Source organism: Schistocerca nitens, chromosome 6, assembly GCF_023898315.1.
Source record: "Schistocerca nitens isolate TAMUIC-IGC-003100 chromosome 6, iqSchNite1.1, whole genome shotgun sequence".
NCBI classification, from domain to species: domain Eukaryota; kingdom Metazoa; phylum Arthropoda; class Insecta; order Orthoptera; family Acrididae; genus Schistocerca; species Schistocerca nitens.
The window spans coordinates 437,607,677-437,631,711 of NC_064619.1; the positions used below are offsets into that span (position 1 = coordinate 437,607,677).

At 38.9% G+C, this 24,035-nt stretch overlaps 1 protein-coding gene across 1 annotated transcript; it reads right to left on the reverse strand.

The window, feature by feature from the left end:
• Window positions 1-1,000: 1,000 nt before the first annotated feature.
• LOC126262424 (proteasome subunit alpha type-5) lies at window positions 1,001-17,366 on the reverse strand. The gene is made up of 6 exons (XM_049959060.1): window positions 17,278-17,366; window positions 17,040-17,108; window positions 15,738-15,891; window positions 15,489-15,664; window positions 15,236-15,397; window positions 1,001-1,357 (listed from the first exon to the last, which is right to left on the reverse strand). Exons 2-6 carry the CDS (start codon window positions 17,106-17,108, stop codon window positions 1,190-1,192), a joined length of 729 nt encoding a protein of 242 aa, XP_049815017.1. The 5' UTR covers window positions 17,278-17,366; the 3' UTR covers window positions 1,001-1,189.
• Between the last annotated feature and the right edge of the window lie 6,669 nt (window positions 17,367-24,035).

The following is a 24,035-nucleotide window of genomic DNA, read 5'->3' on the forward strand; positions in this document are numbered from 1 at the left end:
GTTCAAATCAGATAGCAAGTACTTTCCATGTATTTTCATATACAAGTACTGCTGATTGACACACACAAAAGTAGAAGCAACTATCCTAGCTTTTGGAACTGTTAGTTCCTGCCTCAGGAAAAAAATAGTGATTGTGAAAGGTTAGAAAGAAGGGGAAGGGCACTCCAATTTCTAGTTGAATGGGACCCTGCTCTCTTGTGTGTGTCTCAGCGGTGCTTAGAATTTTGCCTCTTGAGTAAGTTTTACCACTTTTCTGAGACCTTGTTATACACTCATCGTACAGTGGAATTGTTAAGTAGATAGGTACACAAACAAGAACTTAAAAAGTAGTTCACTTTATGAGCTTTGAGCTTTTATTCATCTTCAGAGCACTATGACAACAATGGACATCTTGTGCTCCCACCGTAGTGAGTGTCCTGAAGAATAAGGGTTTGTAATTTGTAAACTGAGCGACCATGCTACATTTTTGATCTGGAGGAAAGATTTTTGTCTTTTATGTAAATTACATTTTCCCCTCATTACGTATTTCTGATAGCACTCCAAAGTGAAGATGATTAAAAAGGGAGAAAATGTCCATTAGCTGTACTTGCAAATACTTAAACCTATACCTTTATTTTGCAAGAGAGACATTAATCTTTCTGTATATTTTATACCACAAAAATCGCAGTCCACTGATTTATCCCCAGAAGTGATGTGTTGTTGTGTGACAGCAAATCAAGTTTAAGTTCTATGATTGTTTTAAACACATCGGCCAGTTTATTCCCTCTGTAACATGAGGTAACCTCATTCACTGTACCTACCAACTGAGTGTGTGTTGTCATATTCCATGCCAAGGTTATCTGCATACCACAAATCATTGTGCTATATGCAACCATTTTTCAAGCTTTTCCTTTTTTTAATCTCACACATAATAATCTAAAATTATTTTACTTCATTACATGAGCATAAATTGGCAAACACTCTACAGGACTTAGGAAGAGGAAATCAGATAGTCGAAGGCTAAGTAAAGATCACATTTACTGTTTATCATGTACAAACAAAATATTTCATTAACTTATTACAAATACCTCCCTGTAACTTACTGAGAGGTAAAATTCACTTCAGTTCTTTAATTATTGTAGATCAACAGTTCCGTAGCCAAGCACCAAAGTGAATTGATTCAGTAGATAAAGCAACAGTATATGAGCCACTATGCTATATCTTTTATCACCTCTTCAACTTCCTCCTTTGTAAACATGTGAAACAACTTGTCTGGAGTCATCGTCATCACTTCCACATTTGTTGAACTCAGCTTTTCTTCCATGACTTGCTTCAATATTGTCAATGCAGCATTCAGTGCTTCTTTCAAAGTCATTGACTGTGACATAAAATAAACAAAATTATTAACAAGAAATACATTCCTTAGATTGACATGACAAAGGGGAAAGTAACAAAACAGTAAGTATAAGTCAACAACAGTTAACAAAAATCTGCATTTTTAATTTTTTTTAGGGTGGGCATAAAGTACGATTCCACCTGGTAATGCAAATTATAGAAAATGCCTTGGTATTGCTAGGGTTAACTGATGAAAGGAGAAAATATATGTAACTGCAACAAATGAAGCAGGTGAAAATGAATACAAATTTCTAAAAAACGAGATTGGCGAAAAATTCAAAATGGGTAAGCAGAAATGACAAGAGGAAATTTACAAGGCTGTACAAGCTTGCGCCGTTAGGGGAAGATAGATGTGGCACACAGCAAAATTGAAGAGACCTTCAAAGAAAAGAGAAGAAAATGTATGAATTTAAATTATACATTATAGATGTTAGGTAATGGATATTATGTTTTTACAATAATAATTGGTAATATTCAGCCATAATTTTTGTCCTACGCACAATGCAACATGCTTCAAGAGACAATGCTCTCATGCTTTTCAAACAGATGATGAGAGTATTCTCTCTCGAAATGCGTTGTTGAGTTGTCTGTAGGATGAAAAGTTACAGTTGAATGCTACCAATTATTAACATAAAGTGTATGGATATCGAGAGCTCAAACGGGAAGTGAATACTAAGCAAAGATGGGAAAGCCATGAGGTGCAAGGTATAAAATGGCTCTGAGCACTATGGGACTCAACTGCTGTGGTCGTGCAAGGTATATATATAGGGTCTACGAAATGGCAAAAATTGAGGAAATTGTTACAGAAGAATTAGAAGAAGTAGGTGAAGATGAGATGGGAGATATGACACTGCATGAAGAATTTGACAGAGCACTAAAAGACCTAAGTGGAAACAAAGCCTCTCCAGTGGATGACATTCCAGCAGAATTACTGAGATCATTGGGATGCAGCACTAAGCAGTCCTCAGACTGAAGCCCACAACAACAACAACAACAACAACAACAACATGCACTTGATTATTGGCCGTTACAAAATACTACATTATAGTGTACTTACTACTATCACTTTACAAAGGCATTACAATTTTTAAAGTCCTATTATCTTAATATGATTTGTAATGCAAAATATTATGGCGAAGGCACTTAAAATAAACAGCTGCTATAAACTCAGTACAGAAAGCACAGGAACATTAACAATTTAAGTATCAGGAGTCAATGGGGATTGCTACAGAAATTTTACCAAAGTTATAATGTAAATATATACAAGATTATAAAAGAACTCTTGTTGTTGCAGCGTGTGAAAATAACAGGGTAAACCGTATTTCAAAACTGCCATCTGTTTCTGCAAATTCATGTTTAGGTCAAATAGTTTCTGATCCTTAGAGGTTGAGTTCGGCAAGCAGGCCTAGACAGGGTGCCAACAGCTATTCCCAAGGAATGCACAGAGAGTATACAAACATCACCAAATAATATAATCTTTTAGCTCAGGTAATTTTCCAAAGTATCTAAAGTGTGTACAAAATGTACCCTTATTAAAGAAAGGCAATGTTCAAAATATGGCACAGTGCAATCTACTTTTGCTTCCAAAATAGCATTAGTATAATATCAGCCATAACAGGGTTTACGAAAGTGGTACTTGAAGTTACTGACAGGAGCAACTGTATTACAAACAAATTTGTCCAAGGCTTCTGACACTACTGACCATACAGTACTACTAAGAAACTACAAATACTGCTTATTAGAGAAACTCCAGAGTGATTCCAATCATACCTGTAACATAGGAAGCCTACACTTCAGATGATGCTAAATTTTAGCAAAACAATTATTGTACCCAAAACATTAAGACAGCTGTTTCTTCAGTAAGTGTATGGGGTCAATTCTAGTCGTAATCTTTGTCAAAGACTTTCCAGGCAATGAAAGGCATGACAAAATAAATTATCTTTGTTGGTGACAGCTAAGTCACTGATCAAATGACAAAGTAGCACCATTATCAGGGTATGAGCATAGTGGAGCAGGTACATGAATCCTGTATCACCCCAAGGTCCTAGGGAGGTGGTTTGCTGTTGCCTTCCTCCGAGCTATAATGAAGTGTTAGTGTGTGTGAATGACAAACGAGAGCTTGTGCACTGCAGTGTTGGGTTCGTTTTGTTCAGGATGAAGAGAATGGGGAGGGTAAAAGCTGGTTCTGGCACACAGCCTACCGCTCACAACTAGGGCAAAGAGGATACCACACTAAAATGTCAATAATATCCTCATCTGACAGAAGAACCACCGTCAACAGTGTCACATGCCCTCACTTCACGAGATATTTAACTCAGGACATTGATGCAAAGACTGGCAATCAGGAACATTACACCACCATCTGTCCTCTTTTCATCATCCAAATATTGGGAGTGAAAATTTCCCATCACCAAAATTTGAACCGGGTTGCCTCTGAGTCAAGCACCATTGCACAGAAATGAATTGTGACCTAGGCTACTAGTTGGCATACAGTGCTGAATGTCTTCCTTTATTATCTGGTGTGTGAAAGATGTCAGAGCTTACTTAGTGGGTCTCCACAAACACCGAGGGGACCAGTGATTGGTCATACTCCTTTCATCTGACACTTTTCTGCTACATTTCCTCGATTCAATGGGAGCACTTGATGACTAATCTTGTCGTCGTAACTACAGAAGAGCGAGGTACACGTCTTCCGTTATTCCTTTCATAAAGTCTGAAATTTTTTCAGCTTCCGTTATATTTGCATTTACAACATGGTGTAGAGCCAAAATATTCCGTATGAACAGGTGTGTTGTTTCCCCATGACACTGGACCCTGTTCTTCAGCTAAGCAGACTTCCTGCTGGTTGTCACTAAATGTTTTCTTCAGTTCGCCTCAAATTTGTCCCATCTATTGCGCTACTCTGCATTGTTCTTGACCAATGATGATATGCCTTCCAAGTAACATTGCACATTTACAAAACACAGCATGTCATCCCATCTGTTGGTGACTCAGTCAAACCTTTTCAACCATTTTGTTGGGTCCTGACCAGTGCCTGCGAACAACATTGATGGATGCCTGATGGGCATGGGCAGACGACTTACTGCTGTTTTGGAATTAATCTGTCTCCTGAATATATGGATCTTGTACCACTCATATTATAGTTTCTGCCGGGATAGGTGGTGGCTTTTACATTGCTTAATTGGTGCCATGGTGATGTAGATGGTGTGAAGTACCCAGTGTCTCCACCAAACAACGTCATGTCAAAATAACAATAGAGTCAAATTCCCGAGGCTGGCTTGTTAATGAAGCACAACAGTGTGTAAGTTTATTGCTGACACAAACATACAGCCAGACCTGCACTGGCCTCCTGGATGGAGAAGAGTGCTGTTTTTTTAAACAAACACTGGATATTAAAAATCACAAGTATTTATGCAGCCACCAATATTCCAGATACACAAACATTACAAACATCACACACATAAAGCAAAGAGCCCGAGTTCAAGTCTTGGTCCAGCACATAATTTTAATCTGCCAGAACGTGCACACACCACTGCACAGTTTCATTAGGCAATAGTAATACTATTTATGTGCAAGATATTAATTTCAAATTAATAATAATGACAAGAGAAAGAAAAAGGGACACCTATGGTCCGATTTCAGGAGCATGCAAAGTAAAGGAGCTGAAGAGTATCATAAGTGATAGGAGTGGACAGTATTTTGAACATGAAGGTGCTCAACTTTCGCAGTTGGTTATAAATACATGCTTTCTACATGTGTTAAATTAAAATCATTCACTCCAGTTCACTAGACGTACAACCATTACAAGCGTGAACACTGGGGTGAAGTGAACAATGTGAGTCACTGGTATATTTTTTGAAGTACGACATCACATGTTATGCACATGACACCTCCAAAGTTCCAGTTGTAGACATCACTTATGATTTGTTCACAATATCTCGTTTAGATCTTGTGTGCCCCAAAGCAGTCATTCAATGTTATGGCTGGTTCGTATTCAGTCAGTCACACTGTGTTGGTATCACTTATAATGGCATGTAACATTTGTTTTGAGTTGCTGTTATTAAATCCTGATTCTAGTTGGGTTTTAAGAATGATGAAAATGGGATTAAGTGGCAGAGATGGTGATCTACTAAGGGTAGGGTTATTTGTGTCACACTGTATGAGACATATACATTTATAAAAAATTTATAACCTAAAAAAGTAACATAATTAACTGTTTGTTTGCAGATAAATGGCTGCAGCCCTAGTTTGCTCTTAGAGGAACCAAAACAAAATGACAGTCCATTGATACAGTAAAGTTTTGGGTGATAATTCATTTTTGGCAGCCACGGAAAAGTCATTGGGAAAGAAATCATTGGGATTGGCCTGACACAGTTACTAAAGTTCTGTTGCTGCCGAATATGAATTACCACACAGTAATAATAGGCAACACCACTTTATTGTGGCTCCAACAGTGGCAGACTACAGCACTGTGACACAGGGATTTCCATGTGTACCAGAACTGTAGGCAAACAAACAAACAATAATAATAATTATTATTATTATTTATTTATTACTAATCTTAGAAGAGTTACAGAAACAGTGGCCCATATAAAATTATTACCTGATTTCTGTCAATAGTTCTTTATTATATATTTATTTCAAAATTAATGTAAATGTAATTAAGATCTTTGTGTGTTTTCTCACCAAAAAACCTTCAGTTCCTGCTTGTCTGTATTTGTTCTAGTAACAGTCTTGTGTTGTTGGCAACATCAACTAAGGGTTGTTCTTAGAGTCTTCTTTTACTAGCATGTTAATGATTCCATTGATCTACTGGCACAGCACAAACCTTTCAAGTTCTCACTACATTTACATACATACACTGGAAGCCACCATACACTGTCACTTCCTTTCTTGTTCCATTCACAAATGGGGACAGAGATAAATGTCTGCTTACACGCTGCCTTATGAGCTCTAGTTTCTCTTATATTGTCTTCACTGTCTTTATGGGAAATGTACATTAATGGCAGTAGAATTGTTCTGCAGTCAGCTGCAAATGCCAGGTCTCTATATTATTTCAATAGTGTTTCACGAAAACAGCACCGTCTTCCCACCAAGGATTTCCATGACTTTATGAAGGTTCTCTGCAACACTTGCATGTTGAACATACCAGTAACAAATCTAGCTTTCTAATTCGACCTGACAGCGATCCCAGAAACTCTAGCAGTACACAATAATGGGTCACACTACTGTTCTATACAAGTAATGGGTCAGACTACTGTTCTATACACAGTCTCCTTTATAGATGAGCTACACTCACCTAGAATTCTCCTAATTAACTGAAGTACACTATTTTCCTTCTCTGCAACCAAAGTTATGTTTGTTCTACTTTACAACACTGTGCCTAGATATTTAATCAACATGACTGTTTCTAGCAGCACACTGATGCTAGGCCTACTCATCTGCATTCATTTACATTTTTTCCACATTTAGAGCAACCTCCATTCATCACACCAAACAGAAATTGTGTTCAGGTCATATTGTATCCTTATGCAGTCACTTGACGATATTTTCACCCACATTAAAGGATCATCAACTAAGTCACAGATCACTGTTTGCCCGACACATCACACCACTTACTTATATAGACCACAAGAGTGGTCCTATCACACTTCCCAGGATCACTCCTGACGATAAACTGTGTTCTATTACTGAAAAAGTCTTCGAATCATTCACATATCTGGGAACCTATCCCGTAAGGTCAGATCTTTAACAGTCTGCAGTGGGGCACTGTGTCAAATACTTTCCAGAAATCTAGGAATATGAAATCTACCTGTTGTCCTTCATCCATAGTTAACAGGGTATCACGTGAGTAAAGGCCAAGCTCATTTTTACATGAGCGGTGATTTCTATTACTGTGATAATTCATGGACAGAAGTTTTTCAGTTTCAAAGAAATTCATTCTATTCAAACTTAGAATATGCACAAGAATACAGCCACAAACCAATGTTAAGGAAATTGTGGAGTCACCTGGGCTTTTTTAATGCTGCTTGGGACTTTCATCTGGGCAACAGATTTGCAATAAATGCAAGTAAGATTGGGCTATTGAAATGACATTGTTTTAAAATTTGTCATTTTTTATGGTTAAAACAGTGACGGCTTAGATTTTAGGCAAATAGTTTCTTTACAGAGGGTATTTAAACAAAAAGTTTTGCCAGGAAAAAAGAAAATTTGGATGATATTTAAATTTTTTTGTAAATTCCTAACTCAATAACAATCTCTTCAATCACTCTGAATGGCTTTTGTTGATCAATCACCTTCAGAAAGATTCCTTACAATGAGTTTGCAGATTTACATTGTGGTTGACCTCCCACCAGCAACAAATTTCACGAAGACTGATCAGAGCCAGTCACTGGCAATTCCATGATATGCACAACATGACTCAAGAGAATGGGATGTGACACACATTAAAATACAGGCCTCGTTAGGTGTACTGAAGAGTGCAGGAGATTTGATTTTGAATAAAGGGCTGTGAAACATATCTGCTACCGATGCAATCCATAAAATTTGACTGAAGCTTAATAACAGGCTTGTATCAAATGGTGTAAGCAACAGTCAAGCTGCTTGAGATTTCAAAGATGTACCAAAACTAACAAAGGCAGTTTCTTCCAAAAGCACATTCAACAAAATTAATACTGGTTTCTTTGGGGGAGGAGGAAATTCATGTTTAACGTCCCGTCGACAACGAGGTCATTAGAGACAGAGCACAAGCTCGGATCAGGGAAGGATAGGGAAGGAAGTCGGCCATGCCCTATCGAAGGAACCACCCTGGCATTTGTCTGAAGCGATTTAGGGAAATCACGGAAAACCTATATCAGGATGGCCGGACGCAGTTTGAACCATCGTCCTCCCGAATGCAAGTCCAGTGTGCTAACCCACTGCGCCACCTTCACTCGGTGTGTTTCTTTGTTACACTGGGCATATTGCGACCATTTCTTTGGAGGATCGACAACTGACAGTAATGGTATACAACAGCACAATTCTTTGTCATAGTGTGAATTGTGAGATTACAGACACATACAGGCACGTGTGTGCTGTTTTGTCACGCAATGAAGCACAAGTCCTGACAGACAAGCACAGCTTGCGAGGAAGTAATAAGGGGAGCATTCTGGCTAGCAGATATGCTCTCAGCCTCTGCTACTGGGAAAACTTGCAGGCCACGAAGTAAGCCGGCTGGCAGATTGGCAGCAAGCAATCCGCAGCACTATTACTATGAGTGGCTTTCCTCAGGCGAGTGGCTGTTGCAGGTAAGCATGTGGTGTGAGGGCATTGCCATGGCGGAAATTCAGAGGCCACAAATTATTTCACAACTGCTGCATAAGTAAAATCCATACTAATGAAGACAGAGAACAGGCTATGGCAGCATAAGAAAGAGAGAAAAAAGGCTAGGAAGCATGATTAAACATTCACTGCGTATATGCAACAGTATGTAAGATACTGACGGTGGAAGAGATGAATGTACGTAATTCCTTCAAAAATTGCTACCTTCTATATATCTTAAGTGATCTTAACGAACAAAGATAGTGCTTGAGCAGCACTATAGGAAAACAGCTTCGGAATTTTTATTAAAGCAGCACAATTTGTGTTATGAGCCAGAATGTCTGTTAGAGAATTAAAAAACACATTTTATTGCAAAATAAATTGTGAAACAGTAAGATTAGTGGCAGTATTTGATAATACACTAAAGTAGCTGTCTGGGTCGAAGCTTTATTCTCATTAGGTAAATGATAATGATGTCCATTTCCCAGAAGATGCAAATAAACCAGAAAACTATACCACAGGAAAAAAAGTCAATGTCATCACAGAAAATGAGTTCAAATTACCTCCCCAATTCATTTGCAATAGTTTTCGCTGCAATAAATTTGGTATAATTTTTATTTATAATAAAGTTTATGGAGAACCAACAAAAAAATTTATTTAGTATTTTATCTATCTTAAATGTCTTCAGCAACTGTAGTTGTATGTCGAAATTATCAGTAATCAGTTGCTTAAAAGAAATTTCTGTTATGCAACTGGTTGCTGATTATTTCAATACTTGGAAAACATTATGCAAATTTTCTGATAAATAGACAATAAAGCTGCTATTTTTAACAGCTCAAAGGAATCAGTGTGCAAGAGCAAGTCATTAAAGTATTTAGATGTGTAATTTTTATAGCAATATGTACACAACATTTAACTCTGTGGGTTTTGCAATTACAGATCAAGTCTTTATAGGGCAGCAGCAATGTAGGCCTGGATCAGTTGGCAAGGATCAGTGAGTGAGTAAGGATGTGCACTGATAAGAGCGGAATGTCAGTCACTGTTAAAATGTTTTGGGCAACAACTCTAGTGCTTGTAGAAATTCTGATGGTTAGTTGTGCTTGTGGACTAACTCTGAACAGCAGAGCTGTTTTAGACTTGGGCAAATCTATATCGATGCAGGATTTTAATGCTTAGCTACAGTGTGGTATTCAGAGAATTGTGAAATTCCAGTATACATTACAGGACTTTTAGAAATTACACAGAAAAAATTTTTTTTTCGCTTCAGGTTTGAAAACCAATAGGTGAGCTGAACTTAGTACATTCTTGTGATTCTTCAGTTTCTCCCGGCATAATTGTTGCTCGAACAGTCCACAGGTATACTGCCGGTTCATAGTGTCCAATGGGCACAATATTTTGGCGATCGGACATGTCGCCATCGTCAGGTGCACTGACGAACCGAGCTCCTGAGGGTAGGCGGCCGATTTAAATCCCCACCCCCTGCGGGCCGCTCTCTTCGCCGTCCACGCCCGCGCGACGGCAGTTGCGAAAACGTGGGCGTCGGAATCTCTCGTGGCGTCGATGTGCTTGCTACGTCTGCCCTGGTCGCCAGTTCGTACTTATGGCTGAGAGTCTTCTTAATTACATTCAATGCCGAGTCCCAAACCTTGCTGAGATTGTAGCCGCAATCTCGGTTGACACTATCTTCCCTGGTGCAAATTTAGATAGCCTCCCTTATAACGCTGTCCCAATATTTAGAGGTCTGAGCCAGGATCTTGGTACGCTCATAATCCATCTCGTGTTTCTCGGACAAACAGTGCTCTGCTACCGCCAACTTATTTGGATATTTCATTCGAGTGTGCCTTTGATGTTCTCGGCAACGATCTTCGATAAGTCTTCCCACACTCATAGGGAATTTGGTATATGCCGGCCTTTCTCAAACCGACGTCATCTTTCACACTTCCCAGTAATGTCCGTGTTTTATTGGGTGGGCAAAAGACGGTTTTAACTCGGTGTTTCTTTAATATACGGCCTATTTTCCCCGATAGTGTGTCATTGTACGGAATAAAGGCAGTGGCTACCTCTTCTTCCATGACTTCACCCGTCTCCATAGGTTGTGCTGTGGTGGTGGGACGGAGAGCGCATCTAATCTGCCATTCCGAGTGCCCGTTTTTTCGGGACACGGTCTTGAGGTGTTCCAATTCCTGGGGCAGATTCTCTGCGTCTGAGATGCTGTGCGCCCTGTGTACTAGTGTTTTTAGTACTCCATTCCTCTGAGAAGGGTGGTGGCAGCTGTCTGCATGCAGGTACAGGTCAGTGTGCGCTTTCTTCCTGTACACACCGTGACTCGTAACGGAAGAAACAGGTAGGTTTCCAACTGCATGACGCCAAGGCTTCCTCCTCTAAGTACTCCATGTACAAATTCGCGACCACCGGTGAGAATGGGCTGCCCATTGTGACTCCATCTGTTTGCTCATAGTATTCCCCATTAAACAGAAAATACGTTGAGGTCAAGACATGCCTAAAGAGTTCGGTGGTCTTCTCGTCAAATCTCTGCCCAATAATATCTGGCTGAATTACTTAGTCCCTATGTAGGTAAATGACCTCACCATATCCGTAAATCCGTGGATTTCGTGAAACGTCTCGACAACTTCAGACTGAAAGACACTGATATCCTAGTGAGCTTCGACGTGGTTTCACTATTCACCAGGGTGCCTCTACGACAGTCAGTCGAGCTTATTGGGCAGAAATTTGACGAGAAGACCACCGAACTCTTTAGGCATGTCTTGACCTCAACGTATTTTCTGTTTAATGGGGAATACTATGAGCAAACGGATGGAGCCGCAATGGGCAGCCAACTCTCGCCGATGGTCGCGAATTTGTGCATGGAGTACTTCGAGGAGGAAGCCTTGGCGTCATCCAATTGGAAACCTACTTGTTTCTTCCTTTATGTCGATGACTCATTCATCATCTGGCCGCATGGTAGGGACAAGTTCCTGGATTTCCTTACACACCTGAACTCCATACATCCAAACATCAAATTCACTATGGAGACCGAAGCAGAAGGAAGATTACCATTCCTGGACATCATGCTCAAGAGAAGAGCTGATAGTACCCTGAGCCATGGTGTGTACAGGAAGAAAGCGCACACTGACCTGTACCTGCATGCAGACAGTTGCCACCACCCTTCTCAGAGGAATGGAGTAATAAAAACACTAGTACACAGGGCGCACAGCATCTCAGACGCAGAGAATCTGCCCCAGGAATTGGAACACCTAAAGACCGTGTTCCGAAAAAACGGGCACTCGGAATGGCAGATTAGATGCACTCTCCGTCCCCACCACCACAGCACAACCTATGGAGACGGATGAAGTCACGGAAGAAGAGGTAGCCACTGCCTTTATTCCGTACAATAACACTATCGGGGAAAATCGGCCGTATATTAAAGAAACACCGAGTTAAAACCGTCTTTTGCCCACCCAATAAAACACGGGCATTACTAGGAAGTGTGAAAGATGACGTCAGTTTGAGGAAGGCCGGCATATACCAAATTCTCTGTGAGTGTGGGAAGACTTATATCAGACAAACAGTACGCACCATCGAAGATCGTTGCCGAGAACATCAAAGGCACATTTGAATGAAATATCCAAATAAGTCGGTGGTAGCAGAGCACTGTGTGTCCGAGAAACACGAGATGGATTATGAGCGTACCAAGATCCTGGCTCAGACCTCTAAATATTGGGACAGCGTTATAAGGGAGGCTATCGAAATTCGCACCAGGGAAGATCTTATCAACCGAGATTGCGGCTACAATCTCAGCAAGGTTTGGGACCCGGCATTGAATGTAATTAAGAAGTCTCTCAGCAAGAGGTACGAACTGGCGACCAGGGCAGACGTAGCAAGCACATCGATTCTATGACAGATTCGACGCCCACGTCCTCGCGACCGCCGGTGCGCGAGTGCGGATGGCGAAGAGAGCAGCCCGGGGGGGAGGGGATTTAAATCGGCCGCCCACCCTCAGGAGCTCAGTTCGTCAGCCTGACGATGGTGACATGTCTGATCGCCGAAATATTGTGCCTGTTGGACATTATGAACCGGCAGTATACCCGTGGACTGTTATTACATTCTCGATTGGGCATGTAAACTCGCTTTTACATTCACAGTACTAAGCAAAGGTTTGATAGAGTAATCACTAAACAGAACCCAGCTTGTGTTATGGACATCAAGTTGTTTTTACAACTGAAACCCTGTCTGTAATTAATCTACGAATTATGTAGGAATAAAGGAGGTGACTCACCAGAAGACAGAAGCACTGTGCCGTCAATAGGTACACAAACAAAAGGTACAGAGCTTGGCTAGCTTTCAAAATGTACTCACTGTTTTAAGCTTTTCGGAAAAATGCACACATGCGCACGCACACACACACACCTCTGTATTGTGGGCAGTCGACTGAGCACAATGTAGGGAGGCAGACTTGTGATAATTTGAAAAAGGGAGCCAACCTCAGGATCTTTTGTTTGTGTATCTACCGAAAATACAGCACTTCTGCCTTCTGGTGAGTTGTCTCCTTTATTCCAAAATAATTTGTAAATCTCAACCACCACTTTCTGTAACTTCATGGCAGATTAAAACTGTTTGCCGGACCAAGACTAATTCGGAACTTCTGTCCAGTAAACAGTTTTAATCTGCCAGGATGTTTCATATGAGTATACTCCCCACTGCAAAGTGAAAATTTTATTCTGAGAACTTTCCATACCAGCTATCAAACCACAGGTTCAACAAGTTGGAAAAAATTCACCAAATTAATACTTCACTGTGTGTATTCACTTGATTTATTGCCCAACAACTTCTTGTTGTTCCCTTTACGCCCAATAAAAAAAGTGTCAACGGCAGTTTTCATCATCTCATAAAGCTGTTGAATTTATCCAAAACTATGTTTCTGAAATAGTCGACGTCTGGGACACTAAGACAAGGCTTAATTTATAATGCCCCAATAGACGCAAATCCTTTTTCTATCATGTGTCACTCGAAACAAACATTCTGAATTGTTCTACATTATGTACACTGCAGCAAGGAAAGCAATGCTATCACCACAAATAAGCCAATTTGAATGTTGTTGGAAAATAACAAACCTACGAGGGTCACTCCAAAAGAAATGCACACTATTTTTTTTTTAATCCAAAAGCCATCTTTTATTCTACATGTTTGAAAGTTTTACAGTGTGTAGATATATCCTTTAGGAACAATATTTTCATTTCTCCACATAATTTCCATCTCTCTCAACTTGCCTTATGCCATCTTGGAACCAGCGGCTGTATACCTGCACGGTAAAATTCTGGACCAACCTGTTGGAGCCACTGTTTGGCAGCATGCCCAAGGGAGTCATCCTCTTCAAACCTTGTTCCACGAAGAGGGTCTTTCAGTTTCCCAAAGAGATGATAGTCACGTGGAGCCAGGTCAGGACAGTAAGGCGTGTGTTTCAGTGTTGTCCACCCAAGTTTTGTGATCACTTCTATGGTTTTTTGACTGACATGTGGCAGTGCGTTGTTGTGCAACAACAAAACGTCCTGCTTTTGCCGATGTGGTCGAACATGACTCAGTCAAGTTTGAAGTTTCTTCAGTGTTGTTACATATGCATCACAGTTTATGGTGGTTCCACTTGGAATGATGTCCACAAACAAGAGTCCTTCAGAATCAAAAAACACCGTAGCCATAACTTTTCCAGCAGAAGGTGTAGTTTCGAATTTTTTTTTTCTTGGGTGAATTTGCATGATGCCACTCCATCGATTACCTCTTCGTTTCTGGTGAAAAATGATGGAGCCATGTTTCATCACCTGTCACAATTCTTCCAAGAAAGTCATCTCCACCATTCTCGTAATGTTCCAAAATTTCGCTGCATACCGGTTTTCTTGTTTCTTTGCGAGCCACTAACAACATCCTGGGAACCCACCTGGGACAAACCTTTTTTAACGTTAACACTTTCAGTATTCTGCAAACACTTCCTTCCCCTATCCCAACGTAGCGTGACAATTTGTTCACTGTGATGTGTCTGTCAGCAGTCACCAATTTGGTAGCACTCTGCACATTGTCTGGAGTGTGTGCAGTACGAGACCTGCCGCTGCGAGGACTGTCCTCAATATTGCCATGCCCGCTTTCATCACATAACCTGCTTGCCCACCGACCAACTACTGCGATCGACAGCAGAATCTCCATACACCTTTTTCAACCTCTTGTGGATGTTTCCCACTCTGTCGTTTTCACAGCACGTTGCTTCTGACGAACGTCAAGTGTAGCAGTCATCTTGAAGACACGCTGTGACCGTGACACTCACGGGAACAGGTTGAACTAAGTTTGAAAACAAGCGGGACGGATGTATCTACACACTGTAAAACTTTCACACATGCAGAATGAAAACTGTATTTTTACAAAAATAGTGCGCATTTCTTTTGGAGTGACCCTCGTATAAAAGCAAATATGGCAGTTAAGTGGAGAAATGAAGTTCTGATGGAAGATGGGAAGAAGAGCAGGCAGTTTATAAAGCAATACTGTGTTGTAAATTAAGAACAAAACTATAACTCATTACCTTATGATAAACCTCCTGCAAGTTCTGCTGGGCACCTTCGCTGCCCGAGCCTATGGCTTTTGCTTCAAACTGAACGAAAGTGCCCGAAGGATCCATATGAAATAGCTGAGGGCCTTTCTCATCACAGCCAGCAAATAAAATGGCTACACCAAATGGACGACTCTATACAAACAGAAAAAAAATCAATGTTACATACTTCTCTGGCACTACTAACAAAGTATCAACTGGTAATTGTAAACAATCTGTTCATTACCATGGCACCTCCATCATCATCTGAGTCGCCAAACTGAATGGCAAGGTTGGACACAGCTTGAGCAACTGATTCTACACTCATCTTCTCATTATAAATAAACCAGTGATTCTGACACTCTATCCTTGCACGATCCAACATTGTCCGTGAATCTGCCATTAGCCCACTGACAGCACAACCTGCACCATAAAACCCATATTTATACAATTACTGTAATACACGATTTGTAATGAAAAGTGGTTTTCCACCTACCTATATGTTTATCCACTTCAACAATCTTTTCAATTGTTGTTGGTTCCATCAATGGAGACGTTATACGTTTTTCTACAGCCAGAACAACACCTTCTGAGGTGCAAATTCCAATGGCTGTAGAGCCCAATTTTATGGCTTCAATAGCATATTCAACCTAAAAGATGAAATCAATACAAATATCAGTCATGCAATATTTAATTCTTCCTTATTAAGGGCCAAGATGTAGCCTGTTGGTTGCACAGGTAACCATCAGTTTACAAATTGAAAGGTCTGGCTTCAACTAGCAGTTGATTGCAGGATACTTTCTAGTATTTAAGATAGCTTTTATTGCAAAGTGAAAGTGGAAATCTGAATAGTGTATACCACAAATTACACATCAAGTTAAGTTCTTTAGCAGCAAGATGTCAGGATAAAGAAGACAAGAAATCTGAGCTACGGCAGGAAGAGTGTGAATTCCTGTCAGTTCTGCAGTGCATCACAAAATACTTTTGATTTTGAACCGGTGGCTCTGGGCTCACTACTAGTCAGAATCTATTACATGTTTAACATTTCACCAAACTGATACTGCACTGATGCAACTCTCTCTGTGAAGGGGCAGTATGATGGTTTGGTTTATTACTATCATTTTCTATATGTCCTCCACTAGGTACAATCATGCAAGGGGGCTAGTCAGATTTCTAGAGAAGAACCTTCATGTCAAGAGCAAGTTTATTACAAAACTTCACTCAAAAATTAGCTATGAGGATGACGTGTATGCTGTATACAACTATTTAAAAAAAAAACTTGTCAATTGAACGCTAAAATAACTGATGATAAAAATATATAGTGCAGAAGATTTCAGAGGCCCATTCACATTTATCTACTAATGAGAAAGTGAAGTGAAGTGTGTGTACGTAATTAGTAAAGTGTATATTGTCGAGAACAAGCAGATAATTTTTTTAACATTTCTTAATTAGTCTATAAGAAAGTAGACGATATTTCCAAGCATGCACAACTCGCTGAATGTATATAAAATCCACTTGGTTAGAGTCGCGATAAAAATGGGGAGAAGAAATCAAATTCCTTTGTGAATGTAGTATTCCAATTGTTGCAGTCACAACAATGTATTGTTTAATTTTCCCATATCTTTTGTGAGTTTCATTACTGCAGTATTGAGTTGAAAATTTGGCAAAATTATTTACCAAACATTACAAATTTTGTAAGCCACATGACTTAACTTTTAAAAGAAAAGACCGCTCACAGAGGTCTTCTATCAACATACATTTACAAAAATTATAATGAATTATACAGTGATTGTATTACCTGGAACAGTCGTCCTTCGGGTGAAAATGTGTTAACACCTCTATCGTACTCCGACCGTGTCAAAAACATCTGAAAACAAAATCATGAGAACCCACAAATAAACTTCGACAACCAGTGAATAGCATTTTTTTTTCGGGGCTAGAATGAAGCATTCCATTACTCCACGCATTAACATAAATATTGAACATAAAACGCGATTACTGGTAACATAAATAAAATCGGAAAATAAATAACTAACCGTAACCACTCAAATCAGTCGCCTCACGCGTCAAAACTCAAACAACCTAGTCACTACAACCAAAGAATGATATGTGCAGCAGTTGCACAGTGTTTCACGATAACAATTGAAGGCTACAACTAAGATCTTTGACTAGATAATACCATGAAACTTTTTGTCAACTACTCGGTTAAACTACTCCGTTAATTTTACAATACTTTCATAAACTTTCTTTGTATTTTCCAATATTTTGTTTTTGGAATACATCAGGTTATACATAAATTTAATCATATGTTCTCATTTTAGCATTAGGCTATTCCGCGCTGTTTCCTACAGATGCGAAAGTCCCATATAAAATTGACATTGATCCTGAAAACAAGTGATCCATTATTACATTTATTAGCTCGTTCGCAATTGCTATGAGTCGCTAAAATGAGTACGGTAGAACTGTTGTGCGTCTGAAATCTATCGATTTGCTTATGGTGACAGACTGATCTGTAGCATCGGCCGAGGTCTACGTTATGTTGAATGACGATAATTTGTTTCGAATTGGCGAAGCCAGACAGTGAGAATGGCGAATAAAGGTGGCAACTGATTGACCTATACCGTAGCCTAATAGTTTCGTTCGCGGCATATTTATTTGGCCGCTTTCAACCAAGCGCCAATTGTATCATACTTGTTTTAGTTGCTCGCAAGGACGTTAAAATATTCTAACTTCCTCCGTTGTTCGTCAATTGCACATCTTTCTACACGATAGCAAATTTTGGTGCCGATCGGGTGAGCCGATCGGTTGCGCTCGTTGTTCTCAGGTCTGCAGCTCGTAGTGCTACCTAGTGGCACATAGTGAAAGGTTTTAAGTTCTAAAAGGATTTGCTTGATTCATTCTGCGTGAAATTTAAAATAGTATGTTAACTGCCTAGGTCGCTTATGCAGTTTTAGGATCCAGTTTAAGATTATGAAGGACTTAACAAAACAATTTTTTCGGAAGAATATTTCACAACTAAGAACATAGGTAATTTCTCTCCAATCTACGAGTAATTTTTCACAAATAATTGTTCCCGATTTATGTCTTTAATTATGTTTGGGAGAATATCACAGAACGAAATACGGTAAATTGGAGTAAAAATTACTTATTGCACCTTTTGTTATTGCAACGAAAAGTTACACCATAACTGTAACAACAACAACAAAAAACAAAGATATAATTTTTCAATGTCTTGGAACACGGCCACACGCAGAATGAATGTAAATATCTGGCGCACTCACAACACATAAACTGAAAATGAAGGCACTAAAAAAAAACTCAATACAACAAGCTCACTGCTGTCAACACTCTCACTCTTGCTTTCTTGCGTTTGTGTTGAGATCATTTACAGAGCTTTTCTGTTTCATATGAATCTGTCCCTAGTTAAAGGTTTTGTGACTAATTTTGTCAACTGTTTATCAGAATAAACATAATAAACTTCAGGCTCTTTATTTTCAACATGTTCGCATATATAATGCTATTTAATGTCAATGTGCTTGGTATGTTTGTGATGTTCTGTGTTTTTAATCAGGTGAGTAGCACTTTGATTGTCAACATGGATTTTGTTGCTTTGTCTGAAAACCAAGTTCGTTGAGAAAACCGTGCAATCAAACAATTTTAGTAACAGCGTCTGAAGCTGCTATGTATTGAGCCTCCATTGTTGAATTGCTTACACATTTCCGCCAATGTGAACACTATGTCACCAGCAAAGCCGGTATCTGAGTAGAGCACCTGTCCAGTCGAGTCAGCTTTGTACCTTATGGTCAGGTCCCTGGTCCCCTGTACATACTTCATAATCTTGACAACAGCATGCCAATGATCGAGACCCAGATTATGTATAAACCTACTCACCATGCTCACAGCGAACATGATTTCTGGCTGTGAGACAGTTGCTGCAAACATTAAGCTGCTGAGTGTTTGCTGATAAGGTTTGCTTTCCATGTCCTTTACCTCATGCTGGTTTGCAGGAGACTGCCCACTGTGCAACATGGTTCCAACATCAAAAGGAGTGGAGTTCGGTTTTGAATCATCCATGTTGAACTTCTGAAGTAAACAATTGATGTATCTTTGCTGGAATATGGAGATTTCCTTTGTAGAAGGGCATTTTCCAGTCCGTATTTTCCATTGCCCACAGTAATTTCAGTCATTGATCCCAGTGCTGTCAAATCATTTTCCAGTATTTCTGGAGACTTACAAATAAGCGAGCCATCATTCATATGAAGTGTCAGGTAAACTCAGTGTCATCTGTTAACACTTGGAAAACACATTTGTCTGTATTCAGTTGCACAAAGCCAAACATTCTCAGAAACTGTACAAATTATTGGTTCCAACAGTGTGGTGATTGTTTGAGTCCATATAGACTCTCCTTCAGCTTACAAACATTATTTGAGCTATCTACAACAAAACCTTCTGGTTGCTCCATATAAAATTCTTCTTTCAAATCCCCATTCAGGAATGCAGACTTAACATCAAACTGCCTAATTTCCATATCTCATGAAACTGCTATGGCTAATAAAACTCTGTTTGAATCATATTGGACAACAGGAGAGAATGTCTCTTCATGACCAATGCCTTTTCGTTGTGAATAATCTTTTGCACATAATTTAGCTTTAAAACAGTCAGTTTTTCCCTCAGAATTCTGCTTCAAATGACAGACCCACTTACATCCAATTGCCTTGGGTTGTGTGGTAATGGTACTGGATCCCAAGTTATGTTCTTCTTCGAGAATGTTATTTCCTCTTCCATTGCTTTTTTCCACTTTGATTACTCGTTTGATGCCACTGCTTCTTCAAAAATTTGAGGTTCAAAGATAATGGCAGAGCAAGCTATATCTTGGTCCCACAAACGAGCAGGTGCTCACAGATTAGACCTATCTCTCAGATTCATCCTTTGATTTTCTTTCATTTGCTCACCAGTATCACCCTCTTCAGATCCTTCTTGAACATCTTCTGCAGCATAGTCTCCCAGGTAAAATTCAGTGTATCTTTATTCTATGTTTAAGAGACTTACAGGAGATTGTAATTTTCTTTGACTCAGAATTGTAGAGGCGATTATTGGTACTATACCCATCAGGGCCAACTATGATAAATTTCTTTGATTTCCTATCCCATTTTGATCTAAATTTATCAGGAACCTGTATATATGCTGCTGATCCAAACTTCCTTATGTGTCCTAAAGAAGGAGATTTTCCAAACCATTTTTCATACCGCAGAACATTGTTGTTTGCTTTACATGGTCAGCGATTTAAGATACATGCAACATAATTTACTGCCTTTGCCCACAATTCGTGAGATAAGTCGGTACTTAATAACATACTGTATGCAAACTCAGCAATGAACCTGTTTTCTCGTTCAATTCAGGCATTCTGCTTGAAATAATCTTCAGGTCCATTGTCACTTCTCAGAACTTTGATTTTTTTTCCAGTTTGTCTTTCAATCAGTCTCTGAAATTCCAAAAACACAGGGCAAGTATCTACCTTATTTTTAAGAAAATATGCAAACCTGTCTGATGTGCAATCATACTTGAAACCGATGTACAAATGTGCAACTCCAGCAGCCTGTTTTCTCATCCAACCACTCAAATCTACATGAATAAATTCGCCAGGAACTTTCTATCTTGATTCCAGATTTGAACTGAAAGATTTTATTTTTATTTTGCCATACTGACATGGTTCACAACGAAGATTTTTAACTTTCTTCAAGTTTCATTACTTCTATAAATTTTTGAACATTTATCCAGTCTTCAATGGAGATCATCATGATTGGATTTGAATGTAAGTACAAAATTAGCGAATCCTTGAGTTTGAAAATCGTTCCATCATATAGAACGTGCTATTCTAGCTGGAAACAAAAGAAATGAAATTAACAGATGGGATATTTATAAAAATAAAATAGACAATACTTACATGAAGGATATACGATAAAATTAATATTCATTTATATATATCTAACAATATTTACTGTATTGAGCAATCCTGAATTACCGATAAAGCAGGTTGATTAAAGTGTTCACTTTGAATTTTTGCCAGCTCCGCTTGTGCGACCAGAAAATGTTTGAAATAGGTGGCAATTTTTTTCAGTTTAGCAGTAAGTTGTAGGAACCACTCCTGTGATTCCACAGCAGCTCGAATGCAGAGTTTTATGTGATATACTGCACAATTCACATCATCAAAGATAGACAATTGCAATGCTTTAATCATATGAGATCCATGATCACGCACAATACAATGCACTGCTCGGTGATTATGCCCCATTCATGAAGCAGTGTTTCAAATTTTGTAGATATTAGGTCCCCTGTATGACACGCATGACTTCACGTTTCTAAATTACAGACATCTTGTGAAAATCCTTTGAAATACCATGAGAAGACAAACTAAGTAGCGAAGTTCCACAATGTATGTCAGACCATATGTCAGTTCTGAAGTAAATTTTTGATTTTTTTGCTAGCTTATTTTAAAAGCTATCAGATAAATACGAAGTAAAAAAATCATGACCTTTCATCCTATACTTTGGAAGAGCAGCATTTACTACTCTGTGAAACCTGGTATCCTCGACAAAATTAAATGGAAATCCTAATAATCATTTACTTACAGACTTTGCTGCAATGTGAGTTGTTGTTTAGCGCCTTTGGCTGGAGTAAAAGAAACCTATATCAATCACACAATGAAAACAGTAAAATACCCCAAGAAATTAAATACCGAAATGTCTAAAGTAATAGAAAAATAAAATTCTAAGTTGTTAAGTATAGCATGACAATCGTAAAAGAAACGTTTCTGAGTTAATTCATAAATCATACAGCAAATTATATATATATATATATATATATATATATATATATATATATATATATATATATATATATATATAACCCTTTGAACTTCGTTTTAGTTATGATGTAGAGATGTGTCTTGAAAAGATATATCATTCACAAGTAAACCTGTGTTTTTCAGACTTTATGGGCCCAGACCACATCTAAGTGAAAAAAATGCAGTTTTTTTTTAAAAAAGAATTGTGTGTACTGTCAGAAATATTTTTTGTTGAAATGAGTTATATGGTAAGAACATGGCTACAAGTGGAGATTATTAAGTGAATATTGATAAACCTGGACCTGACAATTAGGGAAAATGGAAATGGCACATGTCTATTGTGCTCCTTTCACATTAACTCGAAGGCATTGTTATTGGTACATGCGAATCTGTTGCGTTGCCTTGGGTTTCGATTAGTGAACAGACGGCAACATAACGGCAAAAGAATGACGTGAAAATGGCAAGTCTAATAGCAAGTGTGCTAAGCAAACCAGTTGCTGAACTTGTGTTGACACACAAAAATACCAAAGAAACTTGGGACAAACTACTTGCGTGATTTGAATGTAGCAGCAAGCAATGCCTGAACATGTTAAATGAAAACATTTTTCGTGTCAAACAAGGCAAAACAGAAGATATTAGCACACATGTGCTTAAGCTGCAGAAGTTATTTGTAGATAGAAATTATGAATTAATGGAACATGAAGAGAATGCATTGTCTGAAATAATATTAAATTGTCGAACTTTATCTACACTTGGAAAGGAATATGATAATTTTAAATATCTGTGGGAAATAATACCGGCGGAAAAACAGAATTTGAATTTACCTACTGAAAATTTTGCTTCATTGAATTGCATGAACAAAATGCAATGGACTTAGCTGCACCTGACTTTTCTAGCACACGGAAAAAGAAGATGTCGAAAGAGCAAGCAAAACAAAAATTTCTGTGCAGTAAATGTAAACAGCTAGGTCACTGGGCAGCTGAGTATCCACTGACCGATCTTGACTGTAATAACGGGTGGCAAAATGAGAAGGTTAGTGATAACACTGTATTTACTTCATGTGCCGTTAGTGTGTCAAGTAGAAATTGCTTTGATGCAAGTAAATGGTATTGTGATAGTTGTGCTACGAAACATATCACTCAAAATAAACTTTACTTCGTTTTGTACAGTAAATTGGATGTTTCTGTAGTTTCATTAGGAAAGTAATGTACTAATATGATCGCATTTGGCTAGGAATGATCAAGAAACAGTCTTTATCAAAATATGACGAAACAATAAATGGTGCAGCGCTAGAATGGAAACTGCTTTATATGTGCCCAATGCAAGTGCTCATTTGTTCTCTGCCAGAGCAGTCGCATGAAACAGCTACAGTGTAACGTTTGATATCAAAAGTGTTACAGTTCAGGAAAAAGAGAGTGGCGACATTATCATGACGGGCTATGTGGAAAATGAGCTGTATGTGTTGCATATGTTTGTTGTTAGGCCAGAAAAGAGTAATCAAGTGAACTTAGTGACATCTTCTGAAATATTACAAATGTACCACGACATGTTCGGTCATCAGAATTAACAATAGGTCAAGAATATCTGGAAGAAGCTTAACATCAGTGTAGAAGCCAAGGACGAATTTTGTGATGGTTTTGCATTAGGAAAGATGCATAAACTACCATTTGGACAACGAGCAAGTTGCTCCACAGTTACAGGAGAATTAATCCACGAAGATGTCAATGTACCCATGAGTACAGAGTCATTTGAGGTGCTCGTCATTATGTATGTTTTACAGACGATTTGCCGGATGTTGTGACCGAGCGGTTCTAGGCACTTCAGTCCAGAACCGCGCTGCTGCTACAGTCACAGGTTCAAATCCTGCCCCAGCATGTGTGTGATGTCCTTAGGTTAGTTAGGTTTAAGTAGTTCTAAGTCTAGGGGATTGATGACCTCAGATGTTAAGTC

Bases quoted from the DNA above. Each gene is read 5' to 3' on its own strand.
- LOC126262424 (XM_049959060.1), bottom strand. From the start codon at position 17,108: ATGTTTTTGACACGGTCGGAGTACGATAGAGGTGTTAACACATTTTCA. The intron at 15,665-15,737 runs GTAGGTGGAAAA...TTTATGGTGCAG, and splicing joins TGAAGTGGATAAACATATAG to GTTGTGCTGTCAGTGGGCTA. The intron at 15,398-15,488 runs GTAATGAACAGA...CTGTTTGTATAG, and splicing joins ATGATGATGGAGGTGCCATG to AGTCGTCCATTTGGTGTAGC.